This window comes from Penicillium cosmopolitanum (assembly GCF_028827165.1).
Source record: "Penicillium cosmopolitanum strain IBT 29677 chromosome Unknown utg000009l:1.0-9042332.0:1.0-9050551.0, whole genome shotgun sequence".
NCBI lineage: Eukaryota > Fungi > Ascomycota > Eurotiomycetes > Eurotiales > Aspergillaceae > Penicillium > Penicillium cosmopolitanum.
In genome coordinates, this window is record NW_026622679.1 from 2225718 (window position 1) to 2244975 (window position 19258).

Here is a 19258-nt window from a genome sequence, read left to right on the forward strand (position 1 = left end):
ATCCCAAAACACTATGGCTCCTTCCGATCGTCTTAATCAGGTCAACAAGCACCTCAATTATCCGGCCGGCATGCTTGCCGGCCAGGTTGCCATCATCACTGGTGCTGGCCAGGGTATTGGTGCCGAGGCTGCGCGGCTGTTTGCGAACGAAGGCGCCAAGGTCGTGGTCGCTGATATTGACAGCAGTAAGTGAGATCTCTATATATTTATATATATTATGTCATATGTACTAATCTCAGATATCATCAATTAGACAAGGCCAACACGGTGGCTGACGCCATCAATGCCGCCGAATCAGGCCGCGCTCTCGCTGTGGTCGGTGATATCACGGATGCCAACTACATCAATGAATTGGTGAAGCGCACTGCGGAGTTTGGCGGTGGCAAGATTCATATCATTGTGAACAACGCTGGGTTCACCTGGGACGGGGTCATTCACAAGGTGTGTCAGCGTTTTCTCTCTCTTTTTCTTTTGAACCTAGAAGATGCTGGTTGATGATATCCTCGTTCTAACCACGATCTTCCTCAACTTTACCGTGAAAACTCACTGACTGATCATGTAATCACCAGATGACCGATAAGCAATGGGAGACCATGCTCGCTGTGCATAACACGGCTCCCTTCCGCCTGGTACGAGCGGCGGCGCCCTACTTCCGTGTCAAGGACCAGGAGCCGCGTGTGATTATCAATATCAGCAGTACGAGTGGTATCCATGGCAATGCGTAAGTTTGCTTTTTCGTGTTCTGTTGAACACGGCTACCATCCTTCCCTTCTGTCTCCTTTTCCATCGCATTATCTATTACTACACAGACATCTACATATACCCAGTTGAAATTGCACTTATACACAGCTGCCTACAACAGCGACTAACATCACATAGTGGACAAGCCAACTACGCCGTCGGCAAAGCTGGTGTCGTTGGCCTTACCCGCACTATCGCAAAGGAATGGGGCCCTGCTTTCGGCGTGCGCTCTAACACCATCGCTTTTGGCTATGTGACCACTCGCCTGACAGCCGCCAAGGAAGCAGGTGCCTTCATTACTGCCCCTGACGGTACCAAGGTTGCGCTTGGAATCCCTGGCAAGCAGCTAGCCACCAAGCAAGGCGATGCAGATGCCAACGCTTTCCCGGATATTCCACTCCGGCGCCCGGCGAGCCCTGAGGAAGCAGCGCGGTCAATTCTGGGCGTAGTCAGCCCCTACTTCTCCTATGTGAATGGAGAGACTATTCGCGTAACCGGAGGCCGCAATATGTGATGAGGACCTGACATGATGAGATTGATTCAATTAGCTCTTCCCTCTCCCCCTCTATCTACCGAGTGTACATAAACTACCTAACGACGACTCCCAACTTGAATGCTTTAACCACCTCACCCGATTATATCCGAGGAAATGAATGCTTAAACCTTGATTTACAATATCAAATCAAATGTTTTATAAATACGAGTCATGGGGACAAACTCCAATTTCCTAGCCATTGGTCTTTTCGAAGAATTACAGATTCACCTTCTCGGGCTGGCGCTCGTCAAATGTTCATTGCTTCACGTCTCACTTGGGCAGCAAAGACGGGTCTCACAGTGCCACGGTCTATCTGGAACGACCACACGAAATGTACCGCAGAATCGGGCCAGGGCCACGATGTCTGGTGGTGCTGTAGGACTGCGCAACGTTGCACGGGGGGGCTAGTGAGACGAGCATTAATTCAATGAGTAGGAGAGGACTAAGGTTCGTCCCAACCTAGCAAGGTTCCTCAAGGCTACCCTTACAGCATTTAAGTTTACCAGCATTAATCGGATCTGAACGTTAAAAAAAGAGAAAGTTGTGTTGCGTAGCGATGATGCAATTGTTTTGCTCCATTTGGATTCCCAAGGTATCATATCGTAAAAAAGTAAGCCCAAACCATGCCGCGAGAAATGTCTATGCACGTGATGCTAAATGTATCACCAAAAAACCGAGATCAGATCAGATCACCACCCATAAAGTCATAACAGAAGAAGAAAAAAAGAAACAAGAAACAAAAGTATAGACCGTCGTTTCCAACCAGATGAGAAACGGACCAGACACAAAAGAAATCCTAAACAGGGATCAACCCGTCCCCGTCATTTGATAACAAACGCCGTATAGAAGTAGAAGGAAATAAGACAAAACCGGCCGCACAGATGTCGAACCAAATATTCATCAAAAGGTCCCCGCCATGGGGTATGGTCTCTTCAGTTTTGCCTCCCAAAATATTACCGTTCCGAAAAAGTTTCAACAAAGAAATAGACAAAGATTCCTCCTGGTATGTGTGGAAAATATTAAAACAATCGAAAAGAAAAATCCGGAATAGTCAATCCGGAAGAGTGGATAAGAAGCCCAGGATCCGGTGGGCAATGCAAAGGTAAGACTCGAGAAGTGCTCGAAGTCGGTTTATGGTATGGTCCAATCAAAAAAAAATATGTCCAATGAGAAAGGGGAGAAGGGGACAGCTGGTGGCCAAGTCCAAATGGGCTGGGGCTGTCCCGAGTGGGTGGCTTTTGGATAAAAGAAAAGGGCACCAATAAAGCAAGTTATAACCGGTGGTGTGCCGAAACACCAAGGCGACAATTATCCCGGTTGGGTGTGATTAAAAATCGTGGGGGTAGAAGAGCGTATAGGTCATGTAGGTGCGTCATACAGAAGAATGCCAAGGGGAGAGCCCCTTAGCAAACGGGAATCAGAGGGCCCATGAAGGTATCGGGATTGGGCTGCTCCGCGCAGTTGGTATGGGGGAAGACCACCTTGCAGTCAGGCACTTGTTGTGATACAACAGGTGACATGCAGTTCAGGTCTGAGTAGTCCTCCGTGATGGCAGAAGTATCGGACACGGCAGCCTCGGAAAAATCCGAATAGTGCGAGGAAGAGTCCGAGGAAGAGCCAGAGTGCTGGGCATGCATGGGGTCCACGATAATGTTGAATGGCATCTGGGGCTGAACGTAGTAGTCGGCCTGCGGGATCTGGTCCTGCACCCAGGGGGCCATGGGCGTCTCTGTGAAGCGGGGGCACTCCAAGATCAGTTGACGCAACTCTGGGATAGTGATCCTCTTGGTTGGGTCGCGTTCGAATACCCGGCTTAGAATACAAACCATCTCCGTGGAAAGAGGGAGGATGGACTTAAGGAAAAATGGATCCTTCAGGTACGCCCGGAATGTGGAATCCTCCATCGAAGCGCGCTTCCATGGGTTACGGCCACACGTAAGATTGACTAACATGACGCCGAGGCTCCAGACGTCATTGGCGGCTGAGACGTAACAAGACATGGGTCGAGGGTTGGTTTGCTGACATTCTGTGTTTCGGATATATTAGGAGGGGCTGTCTCACTGGGAGGGGGAAGGGGAAGCTGTCAAAGGAGATGACGGATCTATAACTTACCAGGTGACATGTAGAAGGTAGAGCCGCATCCGAAGTCCGAAGTAAAGTAGTCCGTGGTTGCGAGGCCAAAGTCGGCAAGTTTGACGGTCATGGCCTGGTCCGTGACGAGTACGTTCTCGGGCTTGAGATCGCGGTGGTAGATTCCAAGGTTGTGGCAGAACTGCACGGCATCTAGCAGTTGCAAGAACACGCGCTTGACCAAGGGGTCATTTCCGACGAAGTTTCCCTTGTCGGTGATGCTGGAGAACAGATCACCCTCCGGGCAGAACTCCATCACGACATAGGTGCAGTCCAGGGAATCCATAATGCGAACCAAGGAAACCACATTAGGATGTTGACTCGCCATATGATGGAGGCGGATTTCGCGTTGCTGGTATTTCAGCTGGCGGGGATCCAGACCATTTTTGTTGAGCGCCTTGACGGCATAACGGATATTGGTGTGGATATCGACGGCAGTGTAGACAACACCGTACGCACCCACACCCAGAATGCCAGTCAGTTCAAGCCGGTTGGCCAAAATAAATCCTAAGCGGTCCTCGGGAGCATAACAACGGGGTGATGGCGATGGCGGCGGCGTGGGAAGCATAGTAGGATACATGTTCGCCGTCACAAGGATAAGAGGGCGAAAGAAGAGAATATAAATGGATCCAAGTCGTGTAAAGGAATGAGTTGTCCTCTCTTTACTCCCGGGGGCGGGAATATAGAGTTGTGATGAGGGGGGGAGGGGAGGTGGGATAGGTCCTGGCTTTTTAGAGATCCAAAGTCCACGGCATTCAGAGGCAGGAATCCATTCCACGGGGGAAGTCCGACTGGTCCTAAGGAGAATATTTCTGTTGACAGGGAGAAATTTCGGTCCAGATGGAAAGCGGTATATAGAAATCAAATCCAGAAAAAAACGAATAGCAACAACCGGATGGGAAAGGAGAGAAGTAGCACAAGGCTAAGAATCGAATTGTTATGGTTGGGGGGGGGCCCCATAGATAAAAATAATCGATGATGCGTCCAGTTCGTGGGCATAGCCCATGTGGACAAGCTGCGGGCCAGGCCACCGTGGCTTTCGACGCTTCGACAAGCGGTGTGCAGGCAATGCGACCTACAGGCCAATCAGGGCTGCCCCGGGTGCAGCTATGCAGGCGCCACCTGCAGGCGGTGATTGGGTGGAGCCGGGGGGGTCGCACATAACGATCGTCTGGCGTTGCAGAAGCCTCCTCGAAAATAGGGGCCGTTGGCCGTGTGGCAATACAGTTTAGGAGGGTGGTCTGCCGGTGGGCACACCACTGGCCACTGGGAGTGGGCCGGCTGCTGGCCTGCTGCTGGCCTCTGCTGGCGCCTTTCTGTTGGTGGTCCCGCCACCTCATCGGATCCAACGAGGATCCAGCCCCCCCTTTCCTCCCAGCCCCGCAGGATGATGTGTGGATACGAGTTAGGAATGGAATGGAGGCGATGTTTCTGCCCTGTCTTGTTTCACCCGTCCATGGTTCCAAGGGGCGATGGAGTGTTGAATGTTGAATGCAGGCCATCGAACCTCCCAGACCACCAGCGTGACTGGATCATTCTCTTCCGTCCTTCCGTCCTTCCGTTCTTCCCACGCCCCCCCCGTTCTACACCGCGAGTTGGGGTCTTTCCGCACGCAACTTTGTTCCCCACCGCGTGAGAGCCTGGGTGAAAGAACCGGGATTCTGGGAAGAGTCTGGAAGTGAGGCGAAGAGGGAGGGGCGCTCTGGCCAACCATTTGCTCAAGGCGTTCGTTTTCGAGAATAGTGTGGAGATCGTTAGACCTTCGCACGGGCCTGAGATGTCGAGACCCTGGCAGCAGAGATGGAGATTGATTGGGTGAAGAAAGGGAAGGGCCGACGCACAGCCCAGGAGCGGCCTGTGTGACTTGGTGTCTGTTTTTGACTCTGTGCTCTGTGACTCTTACTCGTTAGTCTGACTCTGACTCTGGGGTCCAGTTGGAGTTGGAGTCTGAGTCTGAGACTCCCGCCAAGGCAGAGAAGGTTGATGTCTGCCCTGTTCCAGTCTACGCAGTACGCAGTACGCAGTACAGTCAGGTGATGGATGCATCACATCGCTCCTTCCTCTTCCCGCACCCGCACCTGCCGTACCCCAGGATTGGCACTGCAGGTCGCTTGCTTCCGAGACTTCGTAGCTCTGCATACTGTACAAGTAGTACGAGTAGTACTCCATACTCCATACTGTAGCTTGTACTCCGTAGCTTGTGCTGTACTCCTATACTTCACCTTCACCTTCACCTTCACCTTCACCTTCACCGCCATCTTCTACATCACATCTGCATGTACAGAGTATGGAGTATTGACTCCATACTCCATACTCCATACTCCATACTCCGTACTCTGCTTCCACTAGTCCTGTGCTATTGTAGCAGCATCCAAAACTACATATTCAAGCTACGGAGTACACTACGGTGTGTATGTACATAGTGCACCGAGTACATCCCACTACGGACAGGATCCTCGTAGGTACTAGTTCTACACACGCAGTATGTACATATGTACTACTCCGTATGTAATCTCCATTCAGATCTCAGCCAATCCCCCCTAGTCGACCCTATTCATCGCCCCTTCACTCTAGCCTTTCCACCTCCCCATGATTACTGTACAGTATTACTATGCTGATCCTCCCTATCCTGCATGTGGCGGAATGCCGCAGGGATGCGGCCACGCAGATTACTTCTGGCGTGACCCACATAATAAACACATCTCGACATCATCCAAAAACTTACAGCATCATCATATTAACTCGGTCTGGTTTTTCGCGGATACTTTTGCCACTGATGAGAAAAGACTCGCAGAAAGGTGGCAATGGCAATGACTGTGATAGAGTCGGAACTCAAAATCGACGACTGCTCGCCTTCGAGAAAACTCTCATCGTCCCGATCCCGCCCTCCATCCTATGGGATTCTTTTCCAAGGCGTCCCAGATAACCATGCGGCCGCGCTGCTCCATTCTCCATCCGGCATAGTCCACAGCACGCAAATATGTACTATATACATATGTATCTGAGGAGGGGGAGGAGACTCCGTATTCCTATCCAGCTGGTGACCAACAGGTTGGCCACCCAGTTAATTTATTGCCAGATAGGCCAATCGGCTGCCATCCACTCCAATGGATGCCTTTCGTCCCCATCCCGTCTTCTTCCTATTTGCCCACGTCTCGAGCAATCTGGAAAAAGCATTGAGGAACTGCATGCTTCTCACACGATGGTTTGGCTTTTGCCTCCTCTTACTGGTCCCTTTCAAGGAATTCTCTCAAGGCAATGCCGACCGACGAAAGGGGTAAAGGAGATAACCGTTTGTGATGCGTCAAGCCGGGGCCCTCTCCTTCTCCCAGCGATCAGCTGTCAGACTTGTACCATGGATCATTGATGCCAGAACCGCCCATCTAGAACCCTTGTCGAATGCGAACTGAACTCCGGAGTAATACTCCGTAGTCGTGTTTACCTACACAGACTTCGTACTCCGTACAGTGTACGCTTTGAATTGCTAGAGTGAGCCGTGGATCCGGGGATTTCATGGTAATCTCTCTTCTTCCCAATGATCGCCCTTGAGGAGTCCATAGCTCCGAGCTCAAAGCTGCTGTCCATACGGAATACCGAGGGTGCTCCTTCCAGTAGAGAATACGTAGTCGCCACGTCTGATTATTGGGTTCAGAGATCTCGGATTCCGGAATGACTTCGACGATGTCTAGGATGGCATCACATCCACCCGAACCCGAATGCAGATGCAGATGCGATGGTTTCTTGCAGTAGCTCTCCCCATAGGTTCGGCATTGTCTTGGAAGCCGCCACCGACAAGGATAAACGACGATGATGTCGTAGTCCATAATTATCTTCACCTTCACTGTGATTCTATGGACTTCCCCGTACAGGGTACGGAAACAGGCTATGTACGATGTACGTATGCACTATTCCAGGAGCGGCGGTGGAGAGGCGAGTGGGGCGTCGGGCTGAAGCTGGGGGTGGGTGGAGGCTGAACTGGTTGAAATGGACTCACAGAGGATGCCTTGCTATCAGCTGATCTGTCGACTATGCAGCATTGCGACAGGTGGCTCGCTGGCCCCACGCAAGAGTGGTAAAGCGATCAATAATTTGGTCCCAGCAAAAGCAACGTGTACGAGTAGCCCTCCAAATGTTTTGGTTTTGGCCCCAATCTCCCAGAGCCGCATAGCCCCTTTTAGAATGATTGCCTCGAGGAACTTGTGCATCCTGATGACCGTGACAGCGTTGCGTCAAGAGATCATTAGGTCCATCAGTCCATACTAGTGGTTGTTTGTGTTCAACTTGAAATTATAGAGGTATCACCCGATTCAGCCTAAAATCTGCGTGTAGTTTAGCGCAAGGTTTGCAGTAGTGAAATGTGAAATGCAAGGGAGGTCGATCTCGACCTCGCAAAACGTTCACTACTACGGAGTACATACATGCATGATGCGATTTGCTTGCTTGAATACTCCGAGTCCGTACTACTGCTAGTACATTTCTTCCTCAATCCGTCGATACGTCCACATTCATTCTACAGGCCCAAGGGTAGAATGAATGGGTTAAAGTGGAATGCCCAGGTGACTCGGGATAGCCCTAGACCTTAAGTTGGATACTAGTCTTACCTAGTTTTTGAAAATTGGAAGTTGTAACTTGAATACTAGTAGTGGCTAGAGCCTTCCAAGTCTATGAATATATAGTTCTCATCTATTTGAAGAAATAGCCTGTAGTACAATCAAGAGGTAAATATACTGGGGTAGGGTGCTAGGTTACGGTTGATCTAAATCTGAGTTAACCAGGCTTAGTTTCCACAGGCAAAGGAGAAGCTTGGAATATTCCACGCGCCAGGTATGAAGATGATATCAATATGGAGATACTATGCAAAATCGACCATGTCACTATTTGCGGGTTAAGAAAGGGTGTTTCAACGCCTCGGTCGGGGTGCAGCGTTTCTCAGGGTTCAGACTGAGACAACGGTCCAGGAAATCCACAAATGATTGCAAGTCTTTCACCTCGACATCTGACATTCCGCGCGTGCCCTTGCCCATGAGCCGGGTTTTGATATCACGAGTCGGTTTCTTGAAATCCACAATCTTTGTGACAAGACGGCCGGTGATCTTGTCTTCCTCCGTGCCGTGGAAGTTCAGCATGTCATCGAAGTGGAGGTGGGCGAGAGATCCTCGTCGCAGGAGTTTAGGCGGGTACTTTCCGCGACACTCCATGATGGAACGGAGCATTTGATTGTTGTTGCGACCAGTGAAGAGGATTTTCCCGGTGTAAAGCTCGAAAAGGGTGCATCCGATGGACCAGACGTCAATTGCATAATCGTAAGGAATGCCGAGGATAATCTCTGGAGCACGGTAGAAACGACTGACGAGGTAGGGAGTAATCTCATTGTCCGAGGCGGACGATGCAGATCCCAGATCGCACACTTTCAGGACGTTGAGCTGCTCACTGACAAGCAGGTTATCTGGCTTCAGATCTGCATGTAAGATGTTACATTTGCGCATGAGGCTGAGTCCTAGGAAAATCTGCTGAGCATAGGCACGGATGGCACCTAGATTCAATCCGACATCGCGTCCGAATTTCTTGAGAACTTCGCGGAGATTCAGACTTAGATTCTCAAACACCATGCACAAATGGCCCTTGTGTTCGAAGTAGCGCTCGAATTTGATGACATGCTTCTTGTCTTCTGGGTCGGCCTCATGCAATTGCTCTAGGATATCAATCTCTTTCATACCGGCTTTGCGCATGGTATCATTCTGGCGAATGATCTTGATAGCAACCAGCTTGTTGGTCTTGGAGTCGGTGGCCCGTACGACAGCAGAGAACATCCCCTTGCCGAGCGTTTGGGTGACATGATAACGACCGTTGATCAACTCACCAAGCCGCACGTTGTAGTACCCTTCGGGATCATCCCAGTTGTCCATCATGCTTATGTCTAGTTCCTGGGGCTGCGGGACAGCCATCGCCGATGCATGAGAAGGATGGTCATCTTTCGGGTCTTCGGCAAACATGTCATCGTCGTCGTCCTCAGCAAACATGTCGTAAGGATCCTTGGCCTTTGGTGGTGGTGGTGCTGGTTGCTCAGGGGCGGCGTTCGGGGATCAGAATGTCCTGCTTTGTGGCTATTGTCTCGTCATAGGCAGCGGATGATAGGTCGTCTTTAGAGCTCTGAACTCCCCTGTGCTTTTGTGTCTCTTCTTTCATGTCGAATGTTGGATCGTAATCTGCAGCGGAAGGCTCGTCTATTTCAGAACCATCCACCGGGGTTCCAGGATTGGCGAGGTCAGCGTCCCTGCCGATGTTAAAGCCAGGGAAAGAGTCTCCAGCTATATCATTAGGTGTCTGAGACGGAGACAATTGCGGTGAGCCTACGGTTACAGCGGAGAGGTTAGTTGGCTTTGTACCATTTTGTCTCGGGTCGCGAAGCCTACCTGAATTGTCTAATGCGCTGGCGGGCTCTGCGCCAGGTGTAGATGAATCCGTATCCACATCAGCATGAACAGCTTTCAGATGCAAGGGCGTTGCTTGACTCCGATATTTCGCTCGAATCGCCTCGCGCCGTTTCCGACGGGCTTCCAAAGCAGCGGCTTCGTCGACTGGCTCAGCTGGCTGGGGCTCTTCTGCCGTTTCAGGCGTCTCCGATCTGTAATAATTATTAGTTACGCGATTCTTGAGGCATGTGTTGAATAAAACATACTCGTCAGCAAAATGGGCTCGCCTGGGCAGAACCTGTTGCACCTGATTCTCTCGTTTTTCAGCATCAAGCTTAGAGTCTCGAGCACTAGCAGGAGCCTTTCTCTCACTCGTCAACTGTTCAAAAGGCGGCCTGCGCCTCTTGGTATCCGTTGGAGGCAATACCCCGTTTGCTTTCGAATATGATTCGTCGTATTGCTTAGGCTTCCGGACTTCGCGATAAGGAGATCGGCTCCGGGGGCGAGGTCGCTTCTCTTTTCGCGAATCGCGATCATGGTCGTCGGTATACCGCAATCCGCCACCGTAACCCTCCTCGCGGTCGTAGTCATAGTACGATTTCGGGCGACGGGGAGGTACGGCTCGATCCTGGGTTCTTTCGTCATATCTCGACCCATGACGGCGGGTAGACTCTTGTCGAGCGCGACTAGTTTCGTAATCATCATATTCGTCGTTGCGTCTGCGCTTGTAGCCTCTGTTGTCGCGATACGGCGATCGGGATCTTGAGCGCGACCGTGATCGTGACCAGGATTTCTGTCGGCGTGGTGATGTACTGCCTCTTAGGGACGAGGGAGATCTGAGCGCCGATGAAGTGCTATCTCTGAGGGGACGGTCAACGCTGGTGCCATTTAAAGGAGGTTGTGAGGCAGTTGCCTTCATCTCAGAACCTGATTCAATGATCTCACCCTCAGAAGGGGTCGACGGAGACCGCGACCGATGATGCAATGCCATGTTGATGGACTATCGCTGGGCAAACAATTTACCACTGAATGAAACCGTGGTTCCCTGCTGTTTTTTCTTTCTTTCTTTCCTCTTGGTGAAATGTCTTCTTCGGCCTTTGGAGGAGGCTTCAGTAATCAGAGCTCAGTTAGCGCGAGCTCCAGAGATAAAACCAATTGTTAGGTATTTGAAAGTCCAACCGGCTTGAGGGGCCTGCCTTCGCACCAAAGCCTCAAAACTTTGATCAATCCAAACACATGTGAGGCCCAATACTGGCAAGTTGACGAATGCAAAGAATATCAGTCGAGGTCAATCCTATGATGTTGCTGAGAAGAGGAGAAAGCAGCAGCGGAAGTCACGGGGAATTCCCGTACCATTCCAATCAGGAAAGCGGTCTGGTGGCCCCTCCCGATAAGCGTTTTTTTCGTTTGCCCTCGCCGCTGACAACCCCTCAACCCTCTCTTTTCGATCAAACCTCTTTCCTTTCAATCTATTTTTACAACTCAAAATGGGTGGCGCAAGCAGAGAAGGTATGCGGAATGCGTCCCTTTTTTACCTCCTCCGTTACTCTCTTTCATTTTTAACATAACAAGACTAACGTTCGTTTTCTTCCCTAGGTGGCAAAGTCAAGCCTCTCAAGGCCGCCAAGAAGGACAAGAAGGAACTGGACGAGGATGAAATTGCCTATCGCGAGAAGCTCAAGGCCGGTAAGTTTTTCCCTCATTTCAAAATGCTTTGATACCTCTCTCTAACGTGAGATATGACAGACGCCAAGGCCAAGAAGGACATGATGGAATCCGCCAAGGGCAAGAAGGGTCCTCTGAACACCGGCCAGCAGGGCATCAAGAAGTCAGGCAAGAAATAAGTTGATCGGACAATGGAACCTGGACACCTACATTCGCATGTTTGCCCGCCACTTTTCCAGGGGCGCCTCCGTCCCTTTCACGACCTCAACGAGCCATACCTACGAGCGATTCGAGAGGGTGGCATTCCTCTACTTTAGCAATCAATACCATGAGCAGTGCCCTGAATGTACTTCTGCATATACATAAGCCATCAATCAATACCAACCATTTTTGAATACTCTCCTTGGGAGGAAAAAAGGGCCAAAAGACCAAATTTATAGATTGAGGAGATTGTTTGAATATTAGAAAGAAACAATAACAACGAAACAGGAACCCTTGCTAAAGAACGGAAACGGAACGCTGAGGAATTGAGCATCACCAAATAGCACGCGGGGTATCCAAATCAGAATAATAAAGGAAATAGGGATTAATCACCGCAAGGAATCCTTGGAAGCACTACGCCTCTCATTTCCTCGGTTGACATTCAACTCGTGACGCGCTTGATCCAAAGATTACTGCCATCACCATTATTCTCCTTCTCATCCAACCGTCTCCACGCTCGCGCGACCTTCAAGCCAAGCTCGTGCTCCTCGCGCTTGATTTCCGCAATCTCATTCTCGATGCTTTGCACACTCTTCTTCACTTCGGCCTTCGCGGCCACGTCATATACAAAGGAACCGGGCTGGATCACCCGGGTTAACTCATGGATGACAGTTTCCAGGTTGTGTCTGCGTTTCGCGAGTTCATCCCGTTTGGCCTCCAGAGACTCGATCCGGCCCACTGCATCCTTCGGCTCATCCTTCATCGGATTCTGAACAGTCAATGTCGGCTCCTGGGTTACCTCCGAGGGAGTGGGTTTCCGTACAGGCTTTTTAGAGACCGGCATGCCTGGAATATTGATAGGGACTGGTCGTCGTCTAGACATAATCGGAACGTCATCCGTAGACTTTGGGTCGAGCTGAAAGCTTTCGCGCGGGCTATCACCCGGGCTGTCGTTTGGACCGTAAGTATTCATGGTGGGCTGAATTCTGGCGCCACGGCTGGCTGGCCTCATCATATTCTCGGGTATGGTGTCGACAAAACTACTTTCGTCTCGATTTCGTTGCTCTAACTGCTCGGATTGTTCCGGATATGCTCGGGATTTGCTCGAGTGGGCATACTCCGTGGCTGGTCTCTCTGGCAACGTTTTGGGGGGACCACCACCAGTGATCGTCGTTACGGTGGTCGGCATGAATCCCAGCGCATTGCTTAATTGGGGACTTGCGTCTCTCGTGCCAGAGTGGTTACCGGAATGCTCTGATAAAGGGAGCACGCGTGACGATGATCTGCCTCGCGCGTCCTTCTGCGTAGGAGGTTCGTTTTTGGAAAAACTGCTGATCCGGTTGCGAGCCTGTGCGAGCTTTTTCTTGGTTTGGAGTTGCTCTCGAACCCCGTGGAGGAAATTGGATGCGTGTGATCCGGAGGGCTTGTGAAAAGTAGTGTTACGCGGGTTCACCTGACTTGTTTTGCCATTGTTGCTGTCGGTCGGTTCTCCTAAGTAATCGTCCCAGCGCACAGGTTGGATTTGATCTTCGTGAGTCGCGAATTGCACAGCCTTTGGCATAGGCTGTGCGGGTTCCGGAGCCAAGGGGGAAGCATCGAGTTGGGGGGAGCGGCGCATTGACAGAGGTCCGAGAGTTATTGCGGTTATGTTGAATAGGTTGATCCGTCTCGTTGATCGGCGAGACGCAGAAGCTGCTTTCACTATCACGTCTGTCTGTAGATCCAATTTCTGGTGATTCTACTGGGGAGACGGCGGAGTGTCTCTTGTCGTCAAGACCACCCTGCGGGAGTGGCAGGGTTGTTGCGGACTGTTGGGGCAACGAGGAACTTGACGCGCTGCGAAGAAGACGAAAGACGGGCATTAGGATAAATGGATAGGTCAGACTGATGGTTTGCGCGCTTACCTTGGCAAGGCGGGCAGGTCCTTTGCGTACGAGTACTTGTTGACCAGCGAGGGATCCGCAGAAGCCGAGACGTTCGTCATATCATCCAGTGTGGGGTTGTTGCCAACCGGCCGTCGCGATCGACTAAATGGTCCTTTAGGCCACATGTTGATCTGCTGTGTGGTGGTGAATCGATGAGAGACTGCTGCAGATCAAGGAATTGCGGTCTGTGATGTGATACTCGTACTCTCTGAATCGAAGAGAGGAGGCTGAATGAAGGCGGGTGACGAGCAAGGAAGCCTGGCACTACACCACGCTTTTGTTTACCACGGGAATCAAAGAGCGGGTGCGACCAACCAGCTGAACCCAAGCCAGTCAGATACTTTGGCCTATTGTGTCGGGCTCTGTTAGGTTGTCAGACAGTCAGACTCAGACTTGTCAGAAAGGACAAGGGAAAAAAAACAAGGCGCTTCTTCAAAAACCACCATGGCATTATTAGGCTACCCTAAGTGGGTAGCGACAAATTAAAATGGGGGCGATTGACGAGTGGAGTTGAAACATGGAGCTTTCAGGGACTGGGCTGTGTTGGCAAGTTCGTTTCATATGAGAGGGGGGGACTTTGGGCGCCAGTCTGGAGGGGCTATTAATAACATGGACATGGTCCCGGTGAGCATATGTTTCAATAAGCAGTAGCCAGTCATGTATAATTAGTGATAATTAGTGATTCAAGTGATTCAATGTACTAGTAGTAGTTGTACTGTAGTACAACGACAAATCTGTATACATATAAGCGGTATCACGTGAACAATGACATCGGCCTCCCCGCTTTGCAGCTCCTCCGCAGAATCCGATCGGTTCTCCCGTCTTGTCAAAAAAACCCCCTACCATCATATCACATTCCTGCCATTCCATCCATCATGGCCTCTGTTGGTAATTACGTCTCATCTCAGCATCCATTTCTTCTGAAGTTCTGCTAATTATGCCCTAATCCAGAGGATTCTGTACCACCGGCCGAAGTGTCCGTCATCCCGTTGATCCGTCAATCTCCCCAAGGATAAAGAATCCCGTACTAATCTTCCGCCAACAGCATGTCGGTCGCCTCACCTATCAACCTCATCCTCCTCTCGCTCTTCGTCGTTCTGGTATACTACCATTTCCGCCCAAAGCAAGCCATCAGCCTTCCGCGCGGCCCGCCCCCCGTTGTTTTCCGCACCTACACTCCCAAGACCTTGATTGAGTTCAACGGCGAGAATGATCGCCCAGTATACCTAGCCGTGCGAGGTCGCGTATTCGACGTGTCCCCTGGCCGAAACTTCTATGGACCGGTAGGTGGATTTCATTCTCCGTCGATCTCAATGTGATCAAGACCCTCCACCACATACTTGCTAACAAGCTCGGTGTTATAAAGGGCGGCCCTTACGAGAACTTCGCCGGCCGCGACGCCTCGCGTGGCTTGGCTCACCAGAGCTTCGATGTTGAGATGCTGACAGAGGACCTGTCAGCTCCATTGGATGACCTCAAGGATCTGGATGCCGATCAGCTGGAGAACCTCCAGTCGTGGGAAGACCGCTTCTCCGAAAAGTATCTGGTGGTTGGTAAGCTCGTGGCTGAGGGTGATTCTGAAGCACCCAAGTCTTAATCGACAAGATCTATATGAGCATTATCGATATGAATGGCTTTTTGAGCGATTGACAGCGGGAAGGAAGAAGGTTTCGATATGACAAGTGGCCTACGCCTTTTTAACTTGCAGAAAGCCCACTTCGAGTTTTTTCCGGGTCTTAATACGGTAGCATGGATAGTGTATTTCATCTACGGCTCCAATTGTAAATAGACTGAGCTGCCTCCTCATTTTAGGACTAAAATATGTGTTATCTCCAAGTATTATTGTATTGTTGGCATTTCGGAGAATAATTATGACCATATTGACAATTCACTTGGACGGTCATTCTATCCTGCCATCTAAACCGCTACCCTCCAGGGCTATTACTAGTAGTAGTACTTCAGGGCTCTTAGTACCTACCGCCATATTTTTATCCAATCCTGAGTTACTGGGCCATGTTGCCGCCGGCGAAATTAAGTCTGGAGTACCATTGAATACTGTTGCCATACAACCATATTTTTATCAACATACAGACTTTCCAGACTTATTTTAGAACTTAGTAAATCATTTTATGCTTCGGTTGCCTTATATAGATATATTGTGATTTTCTCACCTTGTGACAAGCATTCTTCATTCAAGTTGCTCTACAACCTTAGAAACACCCTCTCTTTTGCAAACATCTTGGTTCTTGCCTCCAAGGAGCACATATTGCTTCAAGTTTGCTATCTAAATGCGCGCTCTTCCTTTCTTTTCTCCTTTTTTTAGGCATTATGGTGTGTTATAATTCCGTTCAAGTTCGCTTTGTACTAGTAAATAGTATAAATACTGCTAGTAATGGCTCCGGGCAATGTAATTATAGGTGCCTGAATACTGTATCTAAAAAATACTGATCTTAATCTGGCCTGGAATACTGTATTTATTAAAAAAAATTTATTGTGACTCGTATTTTGGAACCCTTTATATAAATTTGGCCAGGGGCCCATCTCTCGCTACTAGTTGTTTCTTTGATACCCACTACGCTAGTCCCGAGGCCACACACTACAGAATACCCTAACGATCATATCTATTGGGAACAGCCCTTTCATCAAAAGAAAGTATAAACTTGAGAGTTAATAACAACCTGAACAATGATATTTTATCTCTTATTGCACAATTCCTTAAACCATGATACCATGAAAAACAGCTCAAGTAATAGCAGCTAGAAGTTGTCCGTTAAGTTGCTTCTGGGCTAAGAGAGGCAACGCTTGTGGTTGACCATAGTTTTTTAGGTCGAGATTCTGGAATAAACCTCGGCAGACAGGATCGGGATCATGCTGCAGTAACAACTGAACTATTGTCATGTGTTTTCTGGTCGCTGCAATTTGAATCGGGGTTTCGCCTTGATGGTTCAATGGCTCTATTTCCACATGCCTCTCAAGCAATCGATGTGCAGTATGAAAATCACCTGAGGACGCAGCTTCATGCAACGGGGTGTTCCCGAGTCTATCGGGGGTTAAGATATCTGCGCCCGATTCTAGCAGAAGCGCTGCCATCCTATTGTTGGGTATCCCGTAGCTTATTGTATGATGAAGGGGGGTGGAGCTATCAATCCCGGGCCGAACATCGACAATCGCGCCGTGATTCAACAAGACCTCGGCTGTTCTGATCGAATGGTTTAAAACAGCGTTGAAAAGTGGTGTTTTCAGATCATAATCAGTCGCGTCAACATCAGCTCCCAGTTGAATCAAGCGCTCCGCAACTTCATGGTAATCAAAGTAAGCAGCGTAGTGTAACGGAGTAGAGCCACGGGGACCCGGAGTCGTCACATCAATTCTGTGGCTACTTTCGTGATTCAGCATGAATGTAAGCAGAGGTGCCTTTGATAATTTGCGACGGTGCTCCATGCAGCGTCTTCTGGCGAGATCTGACCCATTTTTTTGGGTTCGATCTTCATGGAGCGCTGGTATATTGAACAACATCCGGTCTTTGGGTCTGAGAAACCACAGCAGAGCAGATGTATTTCTCCAGTAACGACCATTCGGATCCGCCCCGGCATCTAGAAGCAACCGAAGCATATCAATGTTTCGATTCTCCAGGGCCTTCACTAAAGGGTAGCCTTCTTTAGCATCTGCATTGGCTCCTTTGTAAAGTGAAAGTTGTGCAGTCCTCATGAGGCCATTTTCAGCGGCAAAGACCAGAGCGCGGGAACCAGATCGAGCATCTTTAGCATACAACACGGGGTTGAGAAGCGCATAAAAAAATCTGCTTGCTCTGGCCAATACAGCGATGTCGCTGTTATTCATCGTGTCGGCGAGGTGGAGAAGGATTTCGTTCGGCAGACGATAAATGGGTGGATCGAGCTCGGCTGCTTGAGCCTGGAGAGCGACGGAGGAAGACTGGAATGAAAGTGAGGTTAGAAATAAACATCTGCCTCAAGATAGCTGAAGACGGTGGACGACTTGCATTTTCAGTATCCATGATAGTGCTCAAGTTGAAATGGGAATCCTTAGAATATCTGAACGGAATGAAAGTCGGTAAAAGTGGGTGAAGTGAAGAGTGATAGAATATGAAGTGGCAGGTGCGGAAAGGTTGGAAAGAAGTGAAGGAAGTGAAGGGATTCACCATTGGAGAGCTTTGGGGAACACCCTGGGGCAACTCTTATTTCGGTTTAGAAACACGCTTCTGCCTAGTATGTCGGCACTGTAGCAGATATAAACATTGGTTATACTACCCTGCCCTAGCGTACCTGGGTATCCTACCCAGTCATCTACTGGTAGATAGGTAAAGTACGATACTAGTATGATTTTGATGCAGATATTCAATCATACAAAGACCCGGATTGGGGTAGCTGCGGGGTGTTATTTCTTAGAGGAACTGGAGTGCGCCTTGCCCATCCAGAAGCCCTCCATCTCCCAGCGGCGGGCAAGAGCAAATTGCTCAACAGCAGGGGTCCTCATGCCCGATCCCCACCAATTTGCATTCAAAAGCGCCATTTTCCCATTCAAATCATTGTCGTTGGACCAGTTGATATACCAGGACCAGTGGAGTCGTCTCCATGGCATCGGTCCTCCCCAGCGATGCGCATGGTTGAGGAGATCTTGATCCGGCACGCCGGTATAGTATAATTCAGGGAGGTTCAAGAGGTTGGTGTAGAACTTAAAGAGCTCTGATGAAGGCGAATAGATGAAGACTCCACCATTGAAATGTCGCACCGTGTTCTCGCGATCCAAGAATGGGTATTCATGTTCACGTTGGAACGACTCGGCCGATGCGGCCATCACATATTTTGCCGGCGGCTTACCCAGCTCCGGGTTATCAATGATCGTCTTGTCTGTCTCAACCGGCTCGGTACTTGGATCCAGAAAAATACGATCGATGGGCCGCGTAAGAACGACATCCGCCTCGAGAAAAAGAACCGTCTCGTATGGGGAGTACGGTTGGATCGAAGAGGCGCAACTTTGTCGCCATTTCCGACCACCGTGAGAGCGTCACTGGCATGCTGTGGGCTACATGGTCCACCTCAATGACAATCGCTCCATCTTCTCGCAATCTATGACGTTTGTTCTCGCGGACCTCCGGAGTGACCAAAACAATGATAGGTACTGGGTCCCGTAGCTTCGTGCTCGGCGAATGAAGCAGCTGGTAGACCAGAATTCGGGTGCTCACAAAGTATCCATCCTCGTCATCAATTTCGGTTTCGGCTTCATCAGCCTTTGAAGTTAAGAAGGTACTGATAGCATGTCGACCCTTGTAGATAGATTGTTGCTGCTGATCTGCTTCAATATCGGGAACGTTCAAGTTGTTTGGCGGTGGTGCTCCAAATAAAAGCCAGACAGTGAATCCAATAGAAAATAAGCAGAAAGCTACGAGCTTCTTGCTCATGAAATCATCGGGTCGCGAACTTGAAGTATTTTGAAGCATGACTGCCAGTGCTTTACCAAGTGGAACTCGAACTGTAAGGGCACTTCGAGCAATACTAGTATATATACAGCATCCATCTCACGGAGTAGTAATCACCGCAGTCGTCAAGATGGTTGATCATGTAACCTACCACAGGTCCACAGCTTATGCCACTGCAAATTGAGTAAAAGTCCACACCAGAAACTTTAAA

At 49.8% G+C, this 19258-nt stretch overlaps 9 protein-coding genes across 9 annotated transcripts; 3 read left to right on the plus strand and 6 right to left on the minus strand.

The window, feature by feature from the left end:
• Positions 1–13: 13 nt before the first annotated feature.
• On the plus strand, positions 14–1255 carry N7509_008931 (SDR family NAD(P)-dependent oxidoreductase; the record flags this gene model as incomplete). The annotated part of the gene is made up of 4 exons (XM_056633568.1): positions 14–185; positions 254–441; positions 570–721; positions 880–1255. The coding sequence occupies 4 exons, from the start codon at positions 14–16 to the stop codon at positions 1253–1255; spliced, it is 888 nt and encodes a 295-aa protein (XP_056484188.1).
• A 1424-nt stretch (positions 1256–2679) lies between these two features.
• On the minus strand, positions 2680–3986 carry N7509_008932 (serine/threonine-protein kinase; the record flags this gene model as incomplete). Its single annotated transcript, XM_056633569.1, has 2 exons — positions 2680–3302; positions 3389–3986. The coding sequence occupies 2 exons, from the start codon at positions 3984–3986 to the stop codon at positions 2680–2682; spliced, it is 1221 nt and encodes a 406-aa protein (XP_056484189.1).
• Positions 3987–8280: 4294 nt separating this feature from the next.
• N7509_008933 (putative serine/threonine protein kinase (Prp4)) lies at positions 8281–9426 on the minus strand (the record flags this gene model as incomplete). The annotated part of the gene is made up of 1 exon (XM_056633570.1): positions 8281–9426. One exon carries the CDS (start codon positions 9424–9426, stop codon positions 8281–8283), a length of 1146 nt encoding a protein of 381 aa, XP_056484190.1.
• A 43-nt stretch (positions 9427–9469) lies between these two features.
• Positions 9470–10810, minus strand: N7509_008934 (uncharacterized protein; the record flags this gene model as incomplete). The annotated part of the gene is made up of 1 exon (XM_056633571.1): positions 9470–10810. The coding sequence occupies one exon, from the start codon at positions 10808–10810 to the stop codon at positions 9470–9472; it is 1341 nt and encodes a 446-aa protein (XP_056484191.1).
• A 496-nt stretch (positions 10811–11306) lies between these two features.
• On the plus strand, positions 11307–11663 carry N7509_008935 (translation machinery-associated protein 7; the record flags this gene model as incomplete). The annotated part of the gene is made up of 3 exons (XM_056633572.1): positions 11307–11328; positions 11416–11505; positions 11566–11663. The coding sequence occupies 3 exons, from the start codon at positions 11307–11309 to the stop codon at positions 11661–11663; spliced, it is 210 nt and encodes a 69-aa protein (XP_056484192.1).
• Positions 11664–12127: 464 nt separating this feature from the next.
• Positions 12128–13735, minus strand: N7509_008936 (uncharacterized protein; the record flags this gene model as incomplete). The annotated part of the gene is made up of 3 exons (XM_056633573.1): positions 12128–13399; positions 13428–13521; positions 13590–13735. 3 exons carry the CDS (start codon positions 13733–13735, stop codon positions 12128–12130), a joined length of 1512 nt encoding a protein of 503 aa, XP_056484193.1.
• A 921-nt stretch (positions 13736–14656) lies between these two features.
• N7509_008937 (cytochrome b5-like heme/steroid binding domain-containing protein) lies at positions 14657–15207 on the plus strand (the record flags this gene model as incomplete). The annotated part of the gene is made up of 2 exons (XM_056633574.1): positions 14657–14893; positions 14977–15207. 2 exons carry the CDS (start codon positions 14657–14659, stop codon positions 15205–15207), a joined length of 468 nt encoding a protein of 155 aa, XP_056484194.1.
• Positions 15208–16352: 1145 nt separating this feature from the next.
• Positions 16353–17450, minus strand: N7509_008938 (ankyrin repeat domain-containing protein; the record flags this gene model as incomplete). Its single annotated transcript, XM_056633575.1, has 1 exon — positions 16353–17450. The coding sequence occupies one exon, from the start codon at positions 17448–17450 to the stop codon at positions 16353–16355; it is 1098 nt and encodes a 365-aa protein (XP_056484195.1).
• A 555-nt stretch (positions 17451–18005) lies between these two features.
• N7509_008939 (uncharacterized protein) lies at positions 18006–19068 on the minus strand (the record flags this gene model as incomplete). The annotated part of the gene is given in 2 exon segments (XM_056633576.1): positions 18006–18566; positions 18583–19068. 2 exon segments carry the CDS (start codon positions 19066–19068, stop codon positions 18006–18008), a joined length of 1047 nt encoding a protein of 348 aa, XP_056484196.1.
• Positions 19069–19258: the final 190 nt, after the last annotated feature.